At 35.5% G+C, this 21,467-nt stretch overlaps 1 protein-coding gene across 1 annotated transcript in view; it reads left to right on the top strand.

Moving 5' to 3' along the window:
- Mospd2 (motile sperm domain containing 2) overlaps positions 1-16,861 on the top strand; it is a 43,451-nt gene extending 26,590 nt beyond the window's left edge. Inside the window, exons 7-15 of the mRNA XM_015488047.2 lie at positions 1,072-1,110; positions 4,141-4,265; positions 6,708-6,884; positions 7,567-7,679; positions 9,679-9,775; positions 10,981-11,077; positions 11,500-11,629; positions 14,570-14,672; positions 15,358-16,861. Of these exons, the coding sequence (XP_015343533.1) occupies positions 1,072-1,110; positions 4,141-4,265; positions 6,708-6,884; positions 7,567-7,679; positions 9,679-9,775; positions 10,981-11,077; positions 11,500-11,629; positions 14,570-14,672; positions 15,358-15,495 (1,019 nt within the window). The 3' untranslated portion in view covers positions 15,496-16,861. The remainder of the gene's footprint in view (positions 1-1,071; positions 1,111-4,140; positions 4,266-6,707; positions 6,885-7,566; positions 7,680-9,678; positions 9,776-10,980; positions 11,078-11,499; positions 11,630-14,569; positions 14,673-15,357) is intronic.
- The last annotated feature ends 4,606 nt before the right edge of the window (positions 16,862-21,467 follow it).

The following is a 21,467-nucleotide window of genomic DNA, read 5'->3' on the forward strand; positions in this document are numbered from 1 at the left end:
AAAATACATCCAGGATTTTTTGAAAGAATTATTGATTAATTCATAGATCTTTATAAACATGAATTAGAATGCTGTTCATTTCAGATGACTACAGATAATATATATATTCTACCAGCATACTGTACTTTTGCAGACATTGAATTGTGTGGAATCTTAAATTGATTATTCTTCAAAATCCATCATGAAATGGATTTAATCAGTATATCTCAAGCATATGCCAAATGAACTGGGCTTAAGACCAGGGTATCTCTTTACTTGTACCTTGTTCTTTATATGTACTTCACTTGCCCTACATTATTATACATACTCTGGAAGGTTCTCTGCTCAAAGAAACATAAAATTACATATTGATTCATCTGGTTTGTTTTTTTTATTATTGGTTGTTCAAAACATTACAAAGCTCTTGACATATCATATTTCATACATTTGATTCAAGTGGGTTATGAATGAATTGGATATCAAAACTCCTCTTTGTGGTTTCTAGTTCTTTCTCACAGTTGTTAATAGGGCTATTTAATATCTTCTATTCAGTGTGTAAACTATAATTCTGTATACTTTGGAATTATTGGCTTCCTGCAACTCATTAAAAAGTAGAAATATTTTTGTTACTTAAAACATAATGATTTATTAAGGGATGGAGGCAACTGTGAGACTGGTTTAATAGTATAATCTCTAGAAAAGTATCGTTAAAACCATAAATTAGACATGGAAATGTTTTTAAAGTTCAGGGGCCTTTGGCACTAATATGACATACCAGGTCCAAAGACTCCACTTACCCACTTAACTTACTTTCTTTTGTACTTTTGTGCAAGCAATCAATGAACAAAGAAACACTCAGAACAGCAGTGTCAGTGCATTATTGATTTCTCACTAGTCATCTTCCTGGGCAAGCCACTCACCATTGTGAGATGTTGGTTCAGTCCCAGCACTACTCATGCTTCACTGAATTGAACTTGGTCAACCAGCTTAATTCTTATTTATATTTAAGTGATCAGATTTTTCTAGGTCAGATATAAGTGATAGTACTATAGAGAGACTCAGTCACATTTATTGAATTTTTTCATCTTTCAGCAAAAATGGTGATCTTTGATATGCCCTGGATAATGAATGGTGAGTAAATTATTTATGCTTCCCTAAAACAAAATATCAGATTTTCTTTTTTCTTACTTTGCCACATTATCCATATTTCTACAGCTATTTTATAACAAATTGTATTGTTCTTAGTATGTACTCTTAAGACACTAGCACTAGAGTACTCAATGGCTGGTCCTAAATAAATGGGGCTGACATTCTATGCCCAGACTCTGGGGTACTCACTAGTCGTTTCTAAAAACAACCTCAAGATATTCAGTCATTCAGGTGACACTATAACCAGAAGCCTTAATTTGCCATCCACAAACAGGGTACATCACAGAATACAGGCCTTGGCTAGGTTTTCTCTTGGGCTCCAAGTGTTGAAGAAAAAGATGGGATGAATGTGAAATACACCCCAAATCTCTGTAGCAACATGGCCCTTTTGGCAGTGATAATATATTTTTGGCAATATTTTTTTAAATCCATTGAAAAACAATTTACCAACTTTAAAGTGATTGTAATTTTTGTTTTCTCTGAATGTGCACTTTCATTGATGTTTACAAATGCCAGTTACATAGAAAGCAATAGAGAAAATCAACAAAACTAAAAGTTGGTTCTTTGAAAACTTCATCACTTCAACATAATGATAAACCTTTATCAAAACTGATGAAGAAAAATACTTAAATTATTAAAATTTGGAATTAAACAGCAGACATCACTACTGACTTTATCAAAATAAAAAGAACTATATAGACATTATTACTCTAGGTACATATATAACTATATGACCTGTGGGATTCTACATCATGTACAACCAGAAGAATGAGAAAATAAACTCCCTTATATATGGTGTATCAAAGTGCATTGTATTGTCATGTACAACTGATTAAAACAAATAAAAATTAATAAATTATTTTTTAAATAATTATAAGTAAATACCATAAATAATTGTATGCCAAGAAATTAGATAACCTTGATGAAATGGCTAAATTCTTACAAAGATGCAAACAATTGAAACTGACTCAAAAAGAATCAGAATAGAATTTTAACAAAATTAAATCAGCAACCACAAAACTTCCCAAAAAGAGAAGCTTAGGTCTAGGTGGCTTCCTTGGTAAATTCTACGAAATTTTTAAAGAAGAATCAACACCAATCCTTTGTAAACAGTTCAAAAAATAGAAGAGGAGGGGAACACTTCCAAACTCATTTTAAGTGGCAAGTATCACTCTAATATCAAACCCAACAGGAAAAAAAACTACAAACTGTAATCCTTATAAATATAGATGTACCAGTCCTCAACAAAGCAAACAGAATACAGCAGAACATAAAAAGCAATATACACCATGACCAAGTGGGATGTATCTCAAGAATGTAATATAGGAAAGCCAACATAATCCACCATATTAATAGAATGCAGAGGAAAAAAAAACTGCATGATCATCTCAGTAGACACAGACAAAGTATCCAACAAAATCTAGTACCCTGTCATGATAAAAGTACTGAAACTGGGAATGGAAAATGCAGAGTTGGAACAACTGCAAGTTAGATCATAGCAGTCCATAGAAGACCCCCACCCTCACTTCTGGCATAAACTGCAAGCTCAAAGGTTACCACAATCACCCACAGGTTTGATAATTCTCTGGAAGGACTGCTAGAACACATTGAAACGTATTATACTCAGAGTCACAGTTAATTACAGAAAAAAAAAAAGATTCATATTAAAATTGGCCAAGGGAAGTTCCAAATGTGGAGCACATTACTTTGCCAGAATCAATGTGTGGCAATGCACATGGAATATTGACAATCATGGAAGCTCAATCAAGCCTCAGTTTTCAGAGTTTTTATTAGGGCTCTATTACATAGACATGATTGATTAACTCATGGTTCATCTCTGTGCCCAGTCTCTCCAAAGGTATATTGACATTGTGTGACCCAGAGCCCCCATCCTAAATCACATGATTGTCTTTCTGCCATTGTCAGTGCCCAACCTAAGTCATATTGTTACAGTGTGATCCAAGACCCTAGGCAAACAAAGACCTCCCAGAAGCTGAGGGCAAGAGCCAGTTCTTTACTACACAGAATTGAACTTGCTTAGCCTGATAAAGGATATCTATTGAAAACCTACAACTAACATCATTTAAATTATATTTCAATAAAGCTATTATCAAAAGTCAAATTTAGCACTTTATATATAAACTCCAGTAGCATAGCTTCAAGCCTGTCAACTCACAAAATTTAAATTGAAGTTATTGATAATTTTAATGTTATGCAAAAGGAAAGCTTAAATCATAGCCAAGGTAAAAATGTAATTTTCTGAACCGCTATTCCATGTTTATCATGCTGTTCTTATTTCCAGTTTTTTTCCATCGACACTTATGCACATTTAATGCAGTATTCCACTTTTAGTATCTTAAAAATGTGCTTAGACTCTCACATTAGAAATGAAGCTTAAAAAATTAGTATAAGTAAGAAATGGCATGATGGGACAAGATTGTAATTACCAAACAGCTGTGTGTGATAACAGTTTATTCTTGTAGATTCCGTAAGTTCCCCCACAGTTATGTAAACTGCATAGCCTGGGAAAAAGGCAGAGAAGTTTAGAGTTAGGAAGGAAATCTGGGTCCAGGTCACACCCATAATGAAGAGGGCTATTTCCTTCTCTTCCTGATTTCTCCTTTGAGAAAGTTTTTCAGACTGAGGGTTTTTTCAGAACCATAGGAAATGACTCTTCATACTGTTGTGCATTTATCCCCTAAATCACATGGCAGTTTGATTTACTGTCTATAGATCTTAGCAGTTGAGATGTGTTCAGATGTTGATAAGTTTATTAATGAGCATCAGGGTAATTTAATCTTCCTGAATCTTAATGGAACATTTGAAATTCATAAGGGACAGTCACACCATAAATGCCTACAGGAATTGAGAATATTAAGTATCATGCCATGTAAAGATAAATGTTAACAGATCATAGCCCAAACTGGTTTCAAAAGACTGGGGTTAGCATGGACAATGAATCAGCTGATGAGAATGAAAAGAATTTTAATGAAATGACTGTTTTTTCTTCAGCTGCTTTCAAAATTGTGAAGAGTTGGCTTGGCCCAGAAGCAGTGAGTTTGTTGAAGTTTACAAGTAAAAATGAAGTCCAGGACTATGTCAGTGTAGAATACCTGCCTCCCCACATGGGTGGAACTGTAAGTATAGCCCTTGAAATTTATTGATGAAATAACACTGAATTAAAGCACAGCTAAGCTGAACTCTTTCCTCAAGGAAAAAGGAAAAGCAATACTGTGACATACAAAGAAATATAACAGATACCCCAAAGTAGAAAGTGATGGTACAGACATGTTTCAATAAGTTTTAAAGTTGTTAATTTTTAAATGGGTAATTAATTTACATGATTCTTACCTGAACAGTATTCAGTATTCAGGAAAGTATTCAGAAACAAGTCTTTAAAATCTTACGTTCTTCTACTTTAAAATTAGTCTCCTCGTACTCTTCCACAGCTAAAATTTTATATTAATTTCCAGGGATGTGTATTGCATATATAAGCAAGTAAGAATATATAATTCTTCCTCCCTCCTTCTTATCCCTTTTAAACAGGTAGTGTATTTATCCACAATTGCACATCTTGTCTTTTTTCTTTACAACATGTCTTAGAGATTATTCCAAACCAATATGTGGCAAGCTTTCTTACTCTTGTTTATGGATTCATAGTACTCCAATATCTAAGGTAAACCACAAATTCTTGAATTTCCTTTTGATGTGCCTTTAGTTTTCTTCCAATTTTGTGTTGTTCAATAGTCTTTTTAATTTAAGAGATATTATTAAGCACATACAGTCAAGTTTCTTTTTTGTTTCATTTTTGTGGTGCTGGGGAACAAATGAGTGCTCATGCATGTTAGCCAAGCATTATACCACTGAGCTACACTCCAGCCCTCAAGATTTTTTTGAACCAATTTTTACTACTTACAAATAAAGATCATGAGTAAATGGTTGCATATTAAATGTTTAATACTACATAACAGTGAAACTTACTGTGATAGTGCCTTTTTAGAAACCATAAAAACCTATGAACTTGGTATTCAGATTAACTTTATTTCAGTTATTTGATTTTTACAATCTACTTGTATGTACTGCCTGGCTAGCAAAACTGTATTCAGTTAGAATCAAGGAGTGGAAAATGAAAAGTTTGGGGATGTCCTGGGGTCCTAGGTTTTTTTCTTTGATTAGAAAAGACTTAAGTCTGTTGCCCAAGTATTGTGCACTTAGTACTAAAACTAACTGTAAGTATCTGAAAATCATAGTAGTGATATTGTCATTTTTAATAATTGGCCAATAAAATTGTTGTATCTTAAAATCTGTGGCATTTAGTAAAATTTATTTTCATTTTTACATGTAGAAAAAGACATTATATTTCCACCTTTTTGTTGCTAGTGGTTTATTTCTTGAGGACTACATTCAAAATGGTAGTAGGACTATTATTTCTTGGCATAATCAATCCTCTTTTGGAGGACCATTAGTTATTTTCTAATTTTTTGCCATTATTAATATTGATACAGTGAATATTCTTATAAGTAACTCTTGGTACATGGGTACAGCAAATATTTATATAAGATAAAATCGTAGAAGTGAAATTATTAGGCCAATGGGCACATTTAGCTTTTAATTTTGGTAGCTGTTGCCAAATTCCCTCTAAAGACATTGTACCTATTTACCAATGAAGTGTGAGAGTTGTGCCACATGCTTGCCAACACCTCATAGTCTCATATCTGTAACATTTGCCACTCTTGTGAAAAATATTTTTCTGTGATTTTAATTTGCACCTCTTTTATTATAAGTTATATCGAGCACTTTTGTTGTTTCAAAGGCAGTTTTTCTTCTTTGATTATGAATTTTATTCAGGTGGGTGGTTAGTCTTTTTTCTGTTGATTTCTTTATATTAGCAAAAACCATTTTATTTCTTATGTATATGGTATATATTTTTCCAGTTGTGACCTTTTTAAGAAAAAATATTTTTTGAAGGGGTGGTTGGTTGGTTTGTTGGTTGATTGGGTTTTGTTTTGTTTGGTTTGGTTTTAGTTTTTGTTATTGTTGTGGGGGTGGTTTTGTGGTGTTAGGGATCGAACTCAAGGCCTCATGCATGCTAAGCAAGTGCTCTACCGCTGAACTACATCCCCAGCTCATTATCAATATTTTTGTGCCTTCTAAGTTTTGTACTGTGTAGAAAGGCCTTTCCTACTTAAGTTTTTTATTTGCTTGTTTTTTGTTTTTAAAATTTTTTGTTTTGTTCCAGTGCTTTTCTGGTTTAAACAAATACCCAAGCACGCGCGCATGCGTGCGCGCGCATATACACACACACACACACACACACACTTAAAGCTTTTATCCATCTGCAGTTCCTTTTGGTGTGAAGAGTAAATTAAAGATCTAAGTTGATTCTTCTAGATACATAGATTGTGATTGTCCCATGCTACTAACTGTGCTTTCCCTTTCTGGTTTGAAATGCTTGTAGTATTTTAAATTTCATTGCCTAATTGAATCTGTTTTCCTGGATGAAGTAATGAATTTTAAATCAACTATAAGAGAATTATTTTTCTGTCCACCTCTGAGCAGACTGATTTCTTTTCTCTTAGGATCCTTTCAAGTACAGCTATCCACCACTGGTGGATGATGACTTCCAGACACCATTGTGTGAAAATGGGCCCATTGCCAGTGAGGATGAAACTTCAAGTAAAGAAGATATAGAAACTGATGGTAAAGAAACCTTGGAAACAATTTCTAATGAAGAGCAAACTGCTCTTCTAAAAAAGGTAATTTTATGAATAAAAGAAATGGAATCAAAAGCTGTGGTTTAGCCCCAGTTCTACCATAGGCTGGCTATAGGATTTGGGTAGTTCACTTAACTTGTTGCCCTTCCACATCATTGTGTATAACAAAAAAAAAAAAAAAGAGGAGGGACAGCATGAGTTGATGAGTAGTGCCACTTCATTGTATGAAAGGCAAAGGCTGAGTCCATGCTTTGTATAAAAATTGTCAAAGTGCATCTGGAAGGAAATGTTTTACCTAATTTTTATTTTTCTAAGATAAGTGATTGATTTAAAGCTTTACCTTGATCTACTTCCTCAACTTTCAAAAAGCACTTAGTTATCACTCTTTCTAGAAGTTTTTAGGGGCTTGATAAAAAGATAAATATAATGTTATAATTTAGTACAAATTTAAAGACTCTTAAGGGAAGGACCATGTTATATTTTCAACAGTGACATGTTTATAGTGAGCAATCAAGTATATGTTCATGGTCATGTTTAAATTTGTTAAAATATACCACTTAGACATAATAAATGTATATTAAAGATTATAATTTAGATTGAATCAAAATAATGTTTACTCTTTAGCCTAGTGACCTGTCCAAATATCAGTGTGAAACTAAAATGTCTGTATTCTTTCTCTCTCTTGGGATGTGTGTGTGTGTGTGTGTGTGTGTATGTCTTTTAGACTAACCCAGCTGAATCTACTCCCAAAACAGAAGAAAGTGAAAAAGTTGATTCAAAATTGAAAACTTTCAAGAAACCACTGAGTGTATTTAAAGGTCCCTTATTACACATCAGGTAATCATTGAAGATTTTATTAACTACATTGTTATAACATATCTTGAGGAGGCAGCAAAATTAAAATACACAATTAAGGGTTATCTGGAAATATAAAACTAAGGGTTATCTGAAGACTCACCTTGGTTTCCAGACATAGTAGATATTTATAGCTACCTTCTTATTTATTCCATTGAGTATGTGTACATGGCCCTCATCATACATCAGATAATAAAGGTGAATATTCATATATTAATAAATCTGACATGTATTTTTCTCATATTATCTATGCTTACATAATTAGGGAGATGTCAGAAATGCCACCAATAGAGGCATTTGTTGATTTGCCTTGTAAAGCCAAAAAATGGGTTTTTGACTATAACCCAATTTCAGCACATCTCCATTTTTGTTGCTAGGTTATTTGATCAAAAAATATTAGGATTGGGGTCTGGGGATATAGCTCAGTGACCCTCATCCATGATAATCTAATATAGTATTTCCTGTCCCTGTACTTGAAACCTTCCTGTGTAACTGGTTTTAGGTATATCTCAACCAGACAGAATACTTTTAAAAAATCTGATCTGAGATTCTCTAATTGACAAAATGAGTCTTTTAACACATATTTTGATTACTGTTGTAGTTGGATTTATTTCCACTGTCTATGTATATATGTGAGAAAGATACACACATACATTTTATTTCCCATGGTTTTTCTTTGCCCTTCTCCCATTTTTAAGTTTGTTCTTTTTTGTTCCCATTGTTCCCTCTACTAATTTGTAAGTTATACATTCTGTGTTTTCACGAGAGGCCTGTCAAAAGCACAGATCCTAACCTGTGTCGAGGTTTGACAAGTGGAGCAGGCTAGGAAAGAAACCAGGCTGAAGGAGGACAGCTTCCAAGGCTGCACTTGGACTCTGCCACCATTGCCTGTGCCCGCAACAGAATCACAGAGCACAAGGACCTAGCATATGTCCATCTCTCCAAAGTTGCTTATGGTTTTTAAGCTGGTTACTGTGAGTGACTCAGAGGTGCATAACCTTGCTGTCTTTTCGATGACTTAAGATTGGTCCCTAAAAGGAACCCATCAACCATGCTATCTTACCAACTTGTCCAAAAGTATGCAGAGCCCTTCTGGGAGAGGTCTTCCTTAATAAAATGTGTTCTATAGGTTACAGAATATTCCTCATGTGTAGACATTCCTTATATAAAATGAATCTATTTAAAGATGTATCTGTTTAAAGATGTATCTCAAAATCAAAATATGTATCTAAAGACTCACCTTAGTTTTTTAATTAAAATAAAAACACCATCCAATATGTCCCTCATTGTTTTGAGGCACCAGATATGATTTGACTAATGTGAGTTAAGTGCACAAAATTTGCATGAATTGTTTAAGTTTTAGTGGATCGTAGGCATTACATTGGCCACTAAGTAAAATTTGAATTTTGAGGCTCACTGAGTTTACTGCTTGATAAGTTCTTCATTTAGTTCCCAGTCCAAATTTATTTCTCTTTTTATTTCTCTCCTCTGTTACCTAGAAAAGCCATTGTACAGAAAGAAGTTTCTGTTATTGAAATATATTCCTAATAATCTTTTTAAAGTTATGTTCTTCTCTGTTGGTATAAAACAAAATGCCCAAGCCCTATCTATCTGTAATTAGGGAAAGTTGAAACAGCAATATCTTCTTTGCTTTGATTATAATCCATATCCTTTTAAGGACTTTAAATTAATGCACCTTAAGATTGTGTTGACTATAGAATTAATTCACAGTCTTTCTTATTCTCTCTTATTTTGCTTTTGATTTTAGGGAAAACAATAGGGTTTCTTAAGTAGCATGCATTAGATCAGTAAGATTAAAATGTGAAATTGAATTAGGTTATTGTTCTGTAGTCTTCTTTTTCAGTGAAATCTCTTTACACAAATAAGCATAAAATATTAACCAAATATATTTTTCAAGCTAAGATTATATTGTCATTTATTCTTAGTAATGCAAATGCCCTATGTTTTTGTCACCACCTAGCCCAGCAGAAGAACTCTATTTTGGAAGTACAGAATCTGGAGAGAAGAAAACTTTAATAGTGTTGACGAATGTAACTAAAAATATAGTGGCATTTAAGGTAAATAGCTTAAGCATATAATAAATCATGAGTGAAAGTGTGAATTGGGAAGTGATTTGAGACATAATGATAATTGAAAGATTGATAGTTGAACAATGAATAATCTTATGCAAAGATTGAACTTGAACAGTGTTTTTCTTTATGATACTTTTAGTCATGTTATATAACCCTAACATACTAGTTCTAACTAAGCAGCACAGCTTGTCTACCATTTTCCTTGGGATCTCTATCTCAGTCTTTAATGCCCCCTCATAATGTCCAAATTATCCCCAGAGTTTAATGGTTATTGTAAATAAAAGCCCAAGAAAATCACACTTCATTATATGAATAATTTAATTCATAACAACAGTGGAAGAGGAAACTATAAAGTTCGAAGTGCACATTTCCCTCAACTGCAGTATATTCTAGAGTATAATTTATATTGAATACTTACCCAATACTGAACATTAAATGTAACAAGACTGAGTCTGCAACCACCGATATCATATATGTTTCTTTCTTAAATCTCCTCTTTGATTAAGATATAACTGTTTGAGCCAGGCATGGTGGTGTACGCCTGTAATCCTAGCAGCTCAGGAGGCTGAGGCAGGAGGATCACTAGCAAGGCCCTAAGTAACTCAGTGAGACCCTGTCTCTAAATAAAATACATAATAGGGCTGAGGATGTGGCTCAGTGTTTGAGAACCCCTGAGTTCAATCCTCAGTACCAAAAAAAAAAAAAAGATATAACTGTTAGGATGTTGTAGATGTGCTTTGATTGTCAACTGTGTTTAATTTCTGACTATCATCATACTGGGATCTACTGTGCATTCTGTTGTATGAATTTACATCACTAAGTGTAGGCTATTAGCAAACAGGAGAAATATTTAGTAAATGGATTAAATTTTTTATTTAAGAGGAAGGTAAGTGAAGTATTTTTTTAGATAGATCAAGATGCTTTAGCCTATTGATGAGGAAAGATAAAACTTATGCATAACCACCAAGGTTGCTCTGTAGACTCTTTGTTCAGTGATTATTAACTGCTGATGTTTTTTAATCACAATTTTTCATATCTCTGGTTGTACACAAAGTAGAGTCATGCCATTCATGTCTTCATACATGTACTTAGGGTAATGATGTCCATTAAAAGTCATTAAAAGTCATTCCGCCCGAAAAGCATACAGGTTGTTATCATACAGGTTGTGTGACTCCTGTGTTTCCAAACAGGTGAGAACAACTGCTCCAGAAAAATACAGAGTCAAGCCAAGCAATAGCAGCTGTGATCCTGGTGCATCAGTGGATATAGTTGTTTCTCCCCATGGGGGTAGGTTGTCACTGTGGCCAGCAGGTGTGGTGGGAAGCTGAGACATGGGGCTGTTTATTGAGTCTACAGAGATATAGGGCTAGAATGTAGAAATTAGCAGAGTATCAGCAAGCCCCCTCAGCCTTACTCTAGCATCTGTTTTTGCATGTGTGAAATGAGATGGTCAAAGGGTCTCCAAAGCCCTTTCCAGCATTAAAATGTAATTATTTTTTAATGAGTGACATTTTTTTTAAAACTGACACCAATTGAAATTGAGTTTCAAAAACATAAAATTCTTCATTTGGGGGACTTTTTACATGTTTAAGGTAGTTCCCTTTTCTTCTTGTTCCTGAATGTTATTTTCTAGAATAATGCAGTAAGCTACACTTCCAGCCTCTTGTGAAGGTTCCTGTTCACATGCTAATTGCCCTTTTGGAATGCAGGTTTAACAGTCTCTGCCCAAGACCGGTTTCTGATAATGGCTGCAGAAATGGAGCAGCCATCTGGCACAGGGCCAGCAGAATTGACTCAATTCTGGAAAGAAGTTCCCAGAAACAAAGTGATGGAGCATAGGTAAGCTTTTTGTCATAGGCTATCAGATGTGTGGAAGAATCAGAAAGAGAAATGTACCTCCATGGGGGAGGCACCGTCCCTTCCTTCTTAACTCTGGGCATGAAGGACCTGGAACTGCTCAAGGAGGCCCTGATAACAGAAATTCTGTGGAAATTACACATGCACATTTCTGACCTATAAACCATGTTTCCAAAAAAGCTCATCTTGCCTGTGAGAATGAGTGTTGCATCATAGGAAAGAATGAACTTAAATAGTCACCAGTAAAGCAATACTGAGATATACTTGAGTATTACCACACTAAAGAGCTCTCTGCAGCCATTCAAAGAAGCATAGCAAATTTGTTTGTTCTGACATGGAAATATATGTGTGATATGTTATCAGAAAAGAAACTAATCACAGAAAGAGATGTATAACACTATCCTATATAAAGGGGCTTAGTATAGGTAGAGGGTAGGTATATACATATACATGTATGTATATGTCAGGTTGTAACAAAAGTCTTGAAATGATATACAGAAAAGAAAGAGAAGACTGTGTTGTAGTTTAGTTTTGCTTTGTTTCTTTTTTAATTGGAATTATGATTTATTGGAGTGTTCCCAGTTTGCCCCCTAGGGGACACTTATCAATGTCTAGAGACATTTTTAGTTGTCACATCTTAGGGATGGGGTGAAGTGAGCATGTAGTGGGGGAAGCCAGGGATACCACCTAACCTCCTGTAGTATACAGGACAACCTCAATTCCTCCAAATCAAGTGGAACCAAATGTCAGGAGTGCTGAGGTAAGAAACCCTCAGGACACTCAGAGTAGCACCTGAAGGAAATTAGAGTGAGCCACATTGGTAACTGGACAAAGACCTTTGTAGGCTCAGGGAAGAGCAAATAAAAAAGAATTATGCTTGGTCTGCTTGTGTTCCTACAGCAAGGAGGTCAATGTCACTTGACTCTAGTAAGTGGAGAGTGCGGGCAATGAAAATATAGGGTACAATGAGATACCAAATCACTGCTAGTGATCTGAGTTTAAGAGGAGAAATACTTGGTACTGAGCAGAGCCATGAGGTAATCTGGTTACTTTTCTTAAAGGATCCTTCTGGGACTGTAGGAAATAGTGGCCAGATGCAGTGGCGGCCATGCATCAGAGGTTACTCTGGAGTAGTGCTTGCTGTGGGCCAGCACAGTTCTGGATGCTTTATTTTCATTCATTCATGGAGTTCTGAAGACTACCCTAGGAAGGCGGGAAGGATTTTTCCCACTTTAGAGATGAGGAGCTAATAAACCTATTGGTCACATCTGAGTAGATTTTTCACAGAAGGAGTTGAAAGAATACAAGTGTGTCTAGAACAGAGTAAGCAAGAGGTAAGAAAGAAAGTAGGAGAAGCAGGAAGGGGCCAGAGAAGGAGCTCAGTCCCCTACTACAGAAACAGAGGTAGATCTGACCTGCCTTTGACAAGATCATGCTGTCAGTGATATAGTTAATAGAGTCTAAGAGGATAAGAATGTGCCTAGGGAGATAGGTGTTATTTTAGTTGGCCCAACAAGAGAGGTGAAAGATTAAGCCTATCCTAAAGGAGTGTTTTGTGGTCAAATGGAGGTGGACAATCAGCAGAGTTAGAAGGGAAATCAGGCGAACTCTGCCAAGTCATCAAAGCCCAGTGAAGAGAATGTGTCACCAAGTAGGAATTGACCAGTGGTATCCAGTAGTGCCTTGTGGGTCAAGAAGGATGAGGTACAGCATGACCAGTGCCGGTTGGTGGTGACATTACAGAGGTCACTGATAACCGTACACAGAATAATTTCAGTTGGCAGGAACTACATAGATGAGAGGAGGTAAAGAAATGGAGGCTGCTGGAAAATCTGCACTGGAGCTGTCTTTGGTTAGGAAAAGAGTACAGTGGCACTTGGAAAGAGGACTGTGGCCTTGATAAAGGGTCCTTTTTAATAAAAGAGATTTGAACATTGCTTAAAAACCAGGTTCTGAGACCATTAAAAGAGGAGAAACCAGATGTATAAGATATATCATTAGCAACGCAATTCCTGAGAATGCTAAAAGGAGCAGGAGCAGAGGGATGATTAGCCTCAGTCCCAGGGAGAAGAGGAGAAAGGAATGCAGAGGGAGACCCAGTTTCCAGTTGTTCCAGTTGTTTTTGCATGAATTAATTACACATTTAAATTTCAAATTATATTTCAGGAAGACCTACCTTTTTTGTATCAAGAGTTTTTTTTTTTTGGGTGGGGGTTGGTTTGATTAAATGTGTAGATGTGGGAAAAATTTGAAAGGTTGATAAACACTGGTATAAAAGGTATTAAAGATTAATTTGAAGTTCTTATGAAACAGTCCCTCAAAATGAGGGGGTGGTTTTGGCTTTGTTATATATGATTTGCCTTATTTTCTTTGCTTTTGGTTTTACCTGTTCCTTGTGGCTTGCTTTCCTGTAAATGTCAAGAGGAGATCACTGTTTTCTCCCAGAAAGTGGGAGGGCAGTTTGGTGATGTGGTACTGAGGCCCAAGTAAAGCACTATCTCCTATCTAGAAAGGTTGACTGCCTTCAAATAGTAATATATCTGGATGAATTCTACTGAATACCATAAAAAGTTATTTTAAAAAGCTTTCCATTGAATCCCATGGAGTATTAAACAGTATCCATAATCTTTTGTGTTCTTAAGATGCTCAAAGAAGGCTGGGGGTATAGGTCAGAGGTAAAGCACTTGCCCAGCCTGTGGCAGGCTGTATGTAGGTTTGTAGCACCAAAAAAAAAAAAAAACAGAGACCGGAAGATAAATAGATAAATACACACTGAGCCATTACCTTAAGTGACCCTGGGGAAAGGAATGATGTCTCTGTCTGTTACATAGACTCCTGTGTTTAACTTTTTCATTTTATATTTTAATTGGTGAGAAATTTTACTAAAGGTTTTAAGACGTTGTTTTCTTTGTATTTTCATAGGTTAAGATGCCATACTGTTGAGAGCAATAAACCAAACACTCTTACATTAAAAGACAATGCTCTTAACATGTCAGATAAAACCAGCGAAGATATATATCTACAAGTAAGTATACTTTCTTCCTAACTGAAACAAGTTGTTAATGCTAATCAGCATTAGAAATGCACTTTTCTCCACTGACAGAAGGGAAAATCTTTGACATAGACGCGGCAAAAGTGCTCTCTTCTTTGAGAAGAGAAGCCAAATTAGAAATGGTAAGAGGTGAGTTACTTTTGGAAATCTAGCCTTTAAAAAGCTCTGGCCATTTTAATTTGGAATAGAGATCTTGTGCTTTGCTTACTATCAAAGAATTCCATCTTGCAGAAAAGGGTACCAAGTAGCACATATAAATTTGAAAGAGACAGAAAGGTACTAGGGGTGTAGCTCAGTGGTAGAGCACTTGCCTATCACCAAATTTGAACCAAAGCCCTGGATTTGAACCAGCACTGCAAAAAAGAAAAAAACAGACAGACAGAAGTGCTCTATTTCTAAGTAGTTCAAAGGTTTCTGTGCCTCCAGGAAGTGATTGCTGTGCTCCTGTCTCAACTAGAAAATTGTACCTTTTGAAATAAGAGTAATCAGACACACATCTGTCCACCAAAGAAGTCGAAAGCCTCCTTGGATTTCTAGCTCTCTGCCTTTCTGAATAGATGGGCCCCATCCTGTTCAATGTTTGGATTTCTAATACTCCTATTTGTCATTCTTATGATTAATGATTGTTTTTATTGATATAAATCTTTTTCCTCTTCAGCTCAATCGTTTACTAGAAAGCAATAGGAAGCTTGAAGACCAAGTTCAGCGCTGTATCTGGTTCCAACAGCTGTTACTTGCCTTAACAATGCTCTTGGTAGCTTTTGCCGTCTCTTTCTTTTATTCATTGTACAGTTAAAGTGGTGGTGCCTGATCAAAAACATGGCTTTTTCATCTGTTATTTGGAAAAAGTAACAGACCCCAAACTACTCGACCAAGCTACTAAAAGTATTGCACATCTCTGCTACCTAAAAGGAAATATACAGCACTTAAAGGGGTACAGCACTTACCTGTCTTGAAAACAAATTGTTCGAATAAAGAAATGCTGGAGAAATTATTAGTGAGTATAGCTAGTTAGGAACATAAGTAAAGGTATATGCATTGTGTAAATTAATAGCTTAAATGTAATTTATTTTTTTCCTTTTGATTCAAATACTTTCAAAGCTTAAGTTTTATCATGTAAATACATTAGCTAAACTTAAAAGTATAAGTAACATGCTTTGTTGCAGCCAAAAAATGTAATCTGCTTTTTTATGACAAAATTATTATAGCTGAGCCGACTTACTAGCTTTTCTATACTCTGTATATAAAAGAATATGTATATTGAAAAAGAAAACATACTTAACAAAGTAATTTATGTAATCATGACTTTGTAAATTTGAGAAGCACTTCCAGATGATATTCTTTTGGAATGTAAACCTATTCAATGCCAAACCACCTTTGCCTTTGTTTCTCAATGTTCCTTAACAGCCTGCCTTTTATTAATCCTGGACTTTTTAATGAACAATTTCATTTCAGTAGAATTTGGAAAACTAAGTGTGGTTGGCTCTTTGAATTCTGATAGTAATGCCCAGAAGGCAAGTCTCTCCAATCAGTCCCCCTTTCCAGTCATCTCAATGCAACTTCGTGTTGTTCATTATGGCTGGACGTTAAACTTTTCACCTAATTTATTATGAAAGCCTGATCCTCTGTTCTTCCATCTTCGCCCTCATTCCAGAGCAAAGGAGTCTCTGTGGACCACAAATTGCACTGTCTTCACCCTCGCTTCTAAATGAAAGACATTAGATAACACTTTTTGAAAAGTTAGTTTTTCAAGATGCTAAGCATTCTGATGAATTTGTAGTTCAAAATATTCCTTGTTAAAATCAGCCAGTTTAAAAAAAATTACAAAAGACTGGAGTATCTATCTATAAGGGTAAACAGAAAAAAAAATGTAGAAGCGTAAGTTTCAGCTCTCTTAGAGAGTAAAAAATATAACTCATGATGGACTGTAAAACCTTCAGACCAGGACTAATTGACTGACTTGTTATTCTGCCATGGGTATAGAAATACCCACCCAATGTGGTTCCTAAATTCCTGAAGAGATACACCTTGCAGAAGCAGAAGCTAATGAAATTAGTTTTCTTTCTCATTAATATACCAGTTTTAGTACCTTTTGGTTCACATGTGTACTTTATATGAAAGAAAAATAGTCTGCTTGTAAAATAAATTTGAATTTTGATTGAGCCATGTTTGGAGATTTATTTTATGAAATGTAGTATTGTTGGCTTTCATCTTGAAGAAGTTGAAAAACTGAGATTTGGAGAATGATAAATAGATTTCCTTCAAAATTGGCACAGGAAATAAAACCTTAAAAGGACACTGGTGTGATACTTTGTCTTAATTTGAGCTTTTCTGTTTCAGTTTGCCACCTCCAGATGTGAAAGGGACTGCAGTCCACCCTAAGTACTGTGCACAGTTCTCCCTGTGTATGTGCACAGTGGCTTCCCCTTACATGGTATATTTGGGCCTTAATATAATTTCCAAAATTATTTGTGTATGCTTTTCTGTTCCTTGGCAGATTAAATGAAACAATTAGCCAAGTTTGGAAATGTATTGTCGTAACGGTGTCCCTTTAATGTTTCATATGAAAATTATGTTGACTCACTAAAATATCCTTGCTTGATATGTAGTCAGTTGAAATTAATATATCTTGTTAATGTTTGTGTGTCTATTAAATGTGACTAAGCAGAATTACTGAAAATTGACTATAAAAGCAAAGAATCTAAACTTTTTTAATTGTCTTGATTAATCATATATATTTACATTTGAGTTTTTGTCTTTCTTTGGATTTAATTACAGTCACATGATTATTGTTGGAACTCAAATCAATGATTTTATTTTTAATCATGTCATTACATGTTTATGACCAAATTACCAAGGACTTTCATTTAGATTTAGATTTTTTTTCACTTGGGAATGGAAATGAATAAATTTTCCATGAAAACATTAATGAGATATCATTAGCTTGATCTGCAAGTAGCCTAAAAATGCAATTTCTGGTAATCCTAGCCTCAAATTTAATAATACCATAACTGTTTTTATATCTTGCCACTAATTTTGACTGGATTTAATAGCACTTTATTGTATAATTACAAAAAAATATATTCCTAGAATTGTTGCCAGTGTAATTTCTCTAATGTTCAGGTGCTTTTCATATATTTTCAGTATTTTTATTACTATATTGGTATTTTCTTTGTATAAATTGATCAAAAGAACATGTTTTCTATTTTAATATGTTTTAGAAAAATAATTACATTTATGAAATAAATATCATCAGGAAATTAAAAAACTCTGGTCTCTAATTGATAAAGCATCTTAAAGAAAATCAATGTTCAAACTCACTCTGACCTTTTAAAGATCATAGTAATTCCTTTTGGATCTGCTTTGCATTTTTATAAGGACAACATTTCAGGCCTACAAAGATACAGTCCTGTGCAGGTAAGCCTATCCTTTAGTGTGTCTTGTTTTTCCTCATCCCTGTGTCTAGTTTGGCTGCTCTTCAAAGCAGTGCTTAGCAGTGGACCCTCTGTCATGACTTGGTTCTTATTATTGAACTCAGTGAATCCAGATTGTCCCATTGTTCCCCGGTTCTAGTATCCACACACCTTCCTGCCTGATGAGAGTAAGCAGGAAGCAGGCTAAGGAGGCATCCTGCTGGCTGCCAGGCACGTGGATGATGGGCAGTGTGGCATTGATTGCTCCCAAAATCAGGATTGTTGGGGAGGGGCACAGGGAAGCCCAAACTGCTGGTGGAAAGGGTTGTTGATGTTGGTCCCTAGCCACTGGAAGGCACAACCATCCAAATGGGAAGTACCTCTCCATAAAAATAGAATGCATTAGAACTGGTACCTCTTCTGAAAGAGGTGGAGATTTTTTAGGGGGGGGGGGGCGGATAAAAAGTTCATCATTCCATCTTATAAAATAAAACTACAAAGAGCATTAACCTACCAAGAAATACCATACCAACTTGAGACAGTGAGAGACTGATCTTTGTAAAGGACAATTTTCTAGGAAACAGGAACTCCTCTGTGGAAATCTTCAGCCTGGAAAGAATTAAGTGTAGGAATCTTCAACTCTCTCTTCTACATTTTCACTCCCAACTCAAGGTTTCCTGATCTCAGAACACCATGGGCTCTCAGAACCATAGGGCTTTCTCTCTCTCCCTGGCCCAAAGGGACAGAATGGAAATGTTCCCATTTGTCCTGAGACTAGCAATTAGGAGTGAGAGCAGTGAGGTAGACTGCCTAAGTTCAAGTTCCCTTTCTTGTTACCTCCTCCCTGAGTGTCTTGGGAAAGTCAACCTGCTTCAGACTGTTTCTTCTCTCTACCTAATGCAATAATTATATGACTAATTGACAGGATACATGTGAGAATGAGGAAATAATGTAGAATATCCACTGAGACTGGCCCACTGAGACTGACTGTGCTTGGCTGGTGTATTGTCTCCACCACTTTATATTCCAGCTTCCTAAAACTTTTCACATTTGATCTTGAATGACATACCTCATTCACAGCCAAACTGTCCTGCCTTGCCTTTTTGGCACCTCAATGAAATCATCACATCTGATCTTTCATGTCTGGATTTTCATTTGTCCTCCTATTGAATAAATATCCAGTCTCATACCTTCCCCTGCCACACTCCTGTCCCCTGCCATAAGAAGTAAAACTCATCTTTTGCACATGTTAAAATATTTGAAGAGAATAGGTTTAACTGGCAAGACTATAGGGGGATATCTCCCTGGCCCTTAGGACAAGATGTATGTTCGTTTGATTGATTTGAAGTCTCTAGAGGAAAAATTTGAGTGATCCTTGAAATACTTTTAACAGTTTTTTTTATGCTCCTTTGCCCTTAGCAGTCTGGGAATACATCATAAGATCTGTTTTTTTAACAAAGGACAAGAGAGTGCAAGAAGGTGCAAGGACTACAAGGGTAGTCAATTTCAGAGCCAAGAGTTGAACTAGTTTCCCAAGAGCAATGCTCATCTGCTGTAACCACCTGGAGCTGTCACATTTGAGTAACTGGTTAAAATGTTGAATGGGTGAATTTGACAGAGCTTCACCTTCACTGAACAGTATGAGAAGAAAAGTGAATGAAAATAAAATACTTAGAGAAACAAGCAACAGAATAGCCCCTCAGGACTTTTGGCTGGAAATGTAAGTTTCCTGGTATTCTAAGCTATAGATAGACCTTATTTGGAGAAAGGTTTTCAATGCATGGGCTAATGTTTACTCTGATGGAGTGTTTTGATGTGCAATATCAACCCTTAAAGGGGTTGATTTATCACTCCATTGAAGGGCATCTTGTACAGTGTATTGTCATTAGTTATCTCAAAAGCATAGTCTAGTGACCTGAACAAGTTGTGTGTTTAATAAAATCAGAACATATATTAGTTTTCTATTGCCATATAACAAAATTCCACAAACTTAGTAGCTTAAGACAACACAAATTTACTATCTCACAGTTTCTGTGAGTTGAATCCAGCACTACATGGCTGGATTCTCTGCTGGGGTTCTCATGACTGAAATCAAGGTGTCAGGTGGCTGTATCTGAAGGCTCAAATGGATAATGATCCACTTTCAAGTGCCTTCAAGTTGTTGGCAGAATTTGTCCCCTGGTGACTATAGGACTAAGGTTGTAGAATTCTTGCTGATGGGGGGACCTCTGAAGTTCTAGAGGCCATTCTCAAGTCTTTGCTCTATGTCCTCCGCCATAAGCAGTTCACAGCATGACTGTTCTTGCTTTAAAACTCTTCTTTCAAGAATGGCCCAGTTTCAGTGAAAGATCTATCTGATTAGGTCAGGCCCACCCAGGACGATCTTTGAGATTAACTTGAAGGTAGTTCATTTGGAACCTAAACTACATCTGTGAAATCTTTTCTCTGCATATAGGTAATCTAATCATGGGGGTGATATCCCATCACATTCACAAGCCCCACACTCAAGAAAAAATTATACAGAGCTTCTGTTGTGTGGGACCTTAAGTTCATCCAATGTAGTCCCCCAGGAAATAGGAGGATCAGAAGTCAACCTTACCTAGTCTGATTGATGGCTCCCTTGCTAGATCTAGGACTATAACAAAGAAGTGAATCATTTGTCTTTGTCAATCCAATCTTTGAATTCACAAATGTTCCAGCAGAAGTTCTAATCCACACCTGAAAAGAAATGGACTAGAATTTCTCTATCAGGCACCAAATGACAGGTTTCGGTATAGTATATCTCTATCCCAGTTGACTTTTTCTAGTCTAATGGTTTCAGGTTACACAAATATTCAATTTTATAAATAAATTGTTAAGGGAAAGTATGTAACCACTATATTAAACATTTACTCAACCATAAAAGTACTCAAGAATGATGCTCACAAGGAGTTAATTTGTTGGAACAAAGGGTACTTCCAGTAATTGTGTGCTTTTATGAATGAAGCTCTAGTGAAAACAATCAGCTTTTTAAACTCTCCTTTTTCTTTCAGAATAATCCATTCACTTCAGCTAGTTTATTTAAATTCCTTCTTTTAGACATAAGTATGCTTTATGAAAATAGGAAAATGAAAAGGTTTCAACTGTCTAAAAATATCCTTATAGAGACATGCATCATGTTTCCAATATTTATACATTGTTTTGCCTTACGTTCTATTATTTCAAAAAGCCCACTGCACATTTTCAGGTTGTTCTTGAGCAATATATGTATGTATATGTGTTGAAAAATCTCACTGATTTCCTGATTCATTGTTGGAAGTCATTTATGTATTCTTAATACATTTCTGACTGCAAGAAGCTTCTAAAACTTCTAAGA

The sequence above is a fragment of the Marmota marmota genome, unplaced genomic scaffold (assembly GCF_001458135.2).
Source record: "Marmota marmota marmota unplaced genomic scaffold, marMar, whole genome shotgun sequence".
Taxonomy (NCBI): domain Eukaryota; kingdom Metazoa; phylum Chordata; class Mammalia; order Rodentia; family Sciuridae; genus Marmota; species Marmota marmota.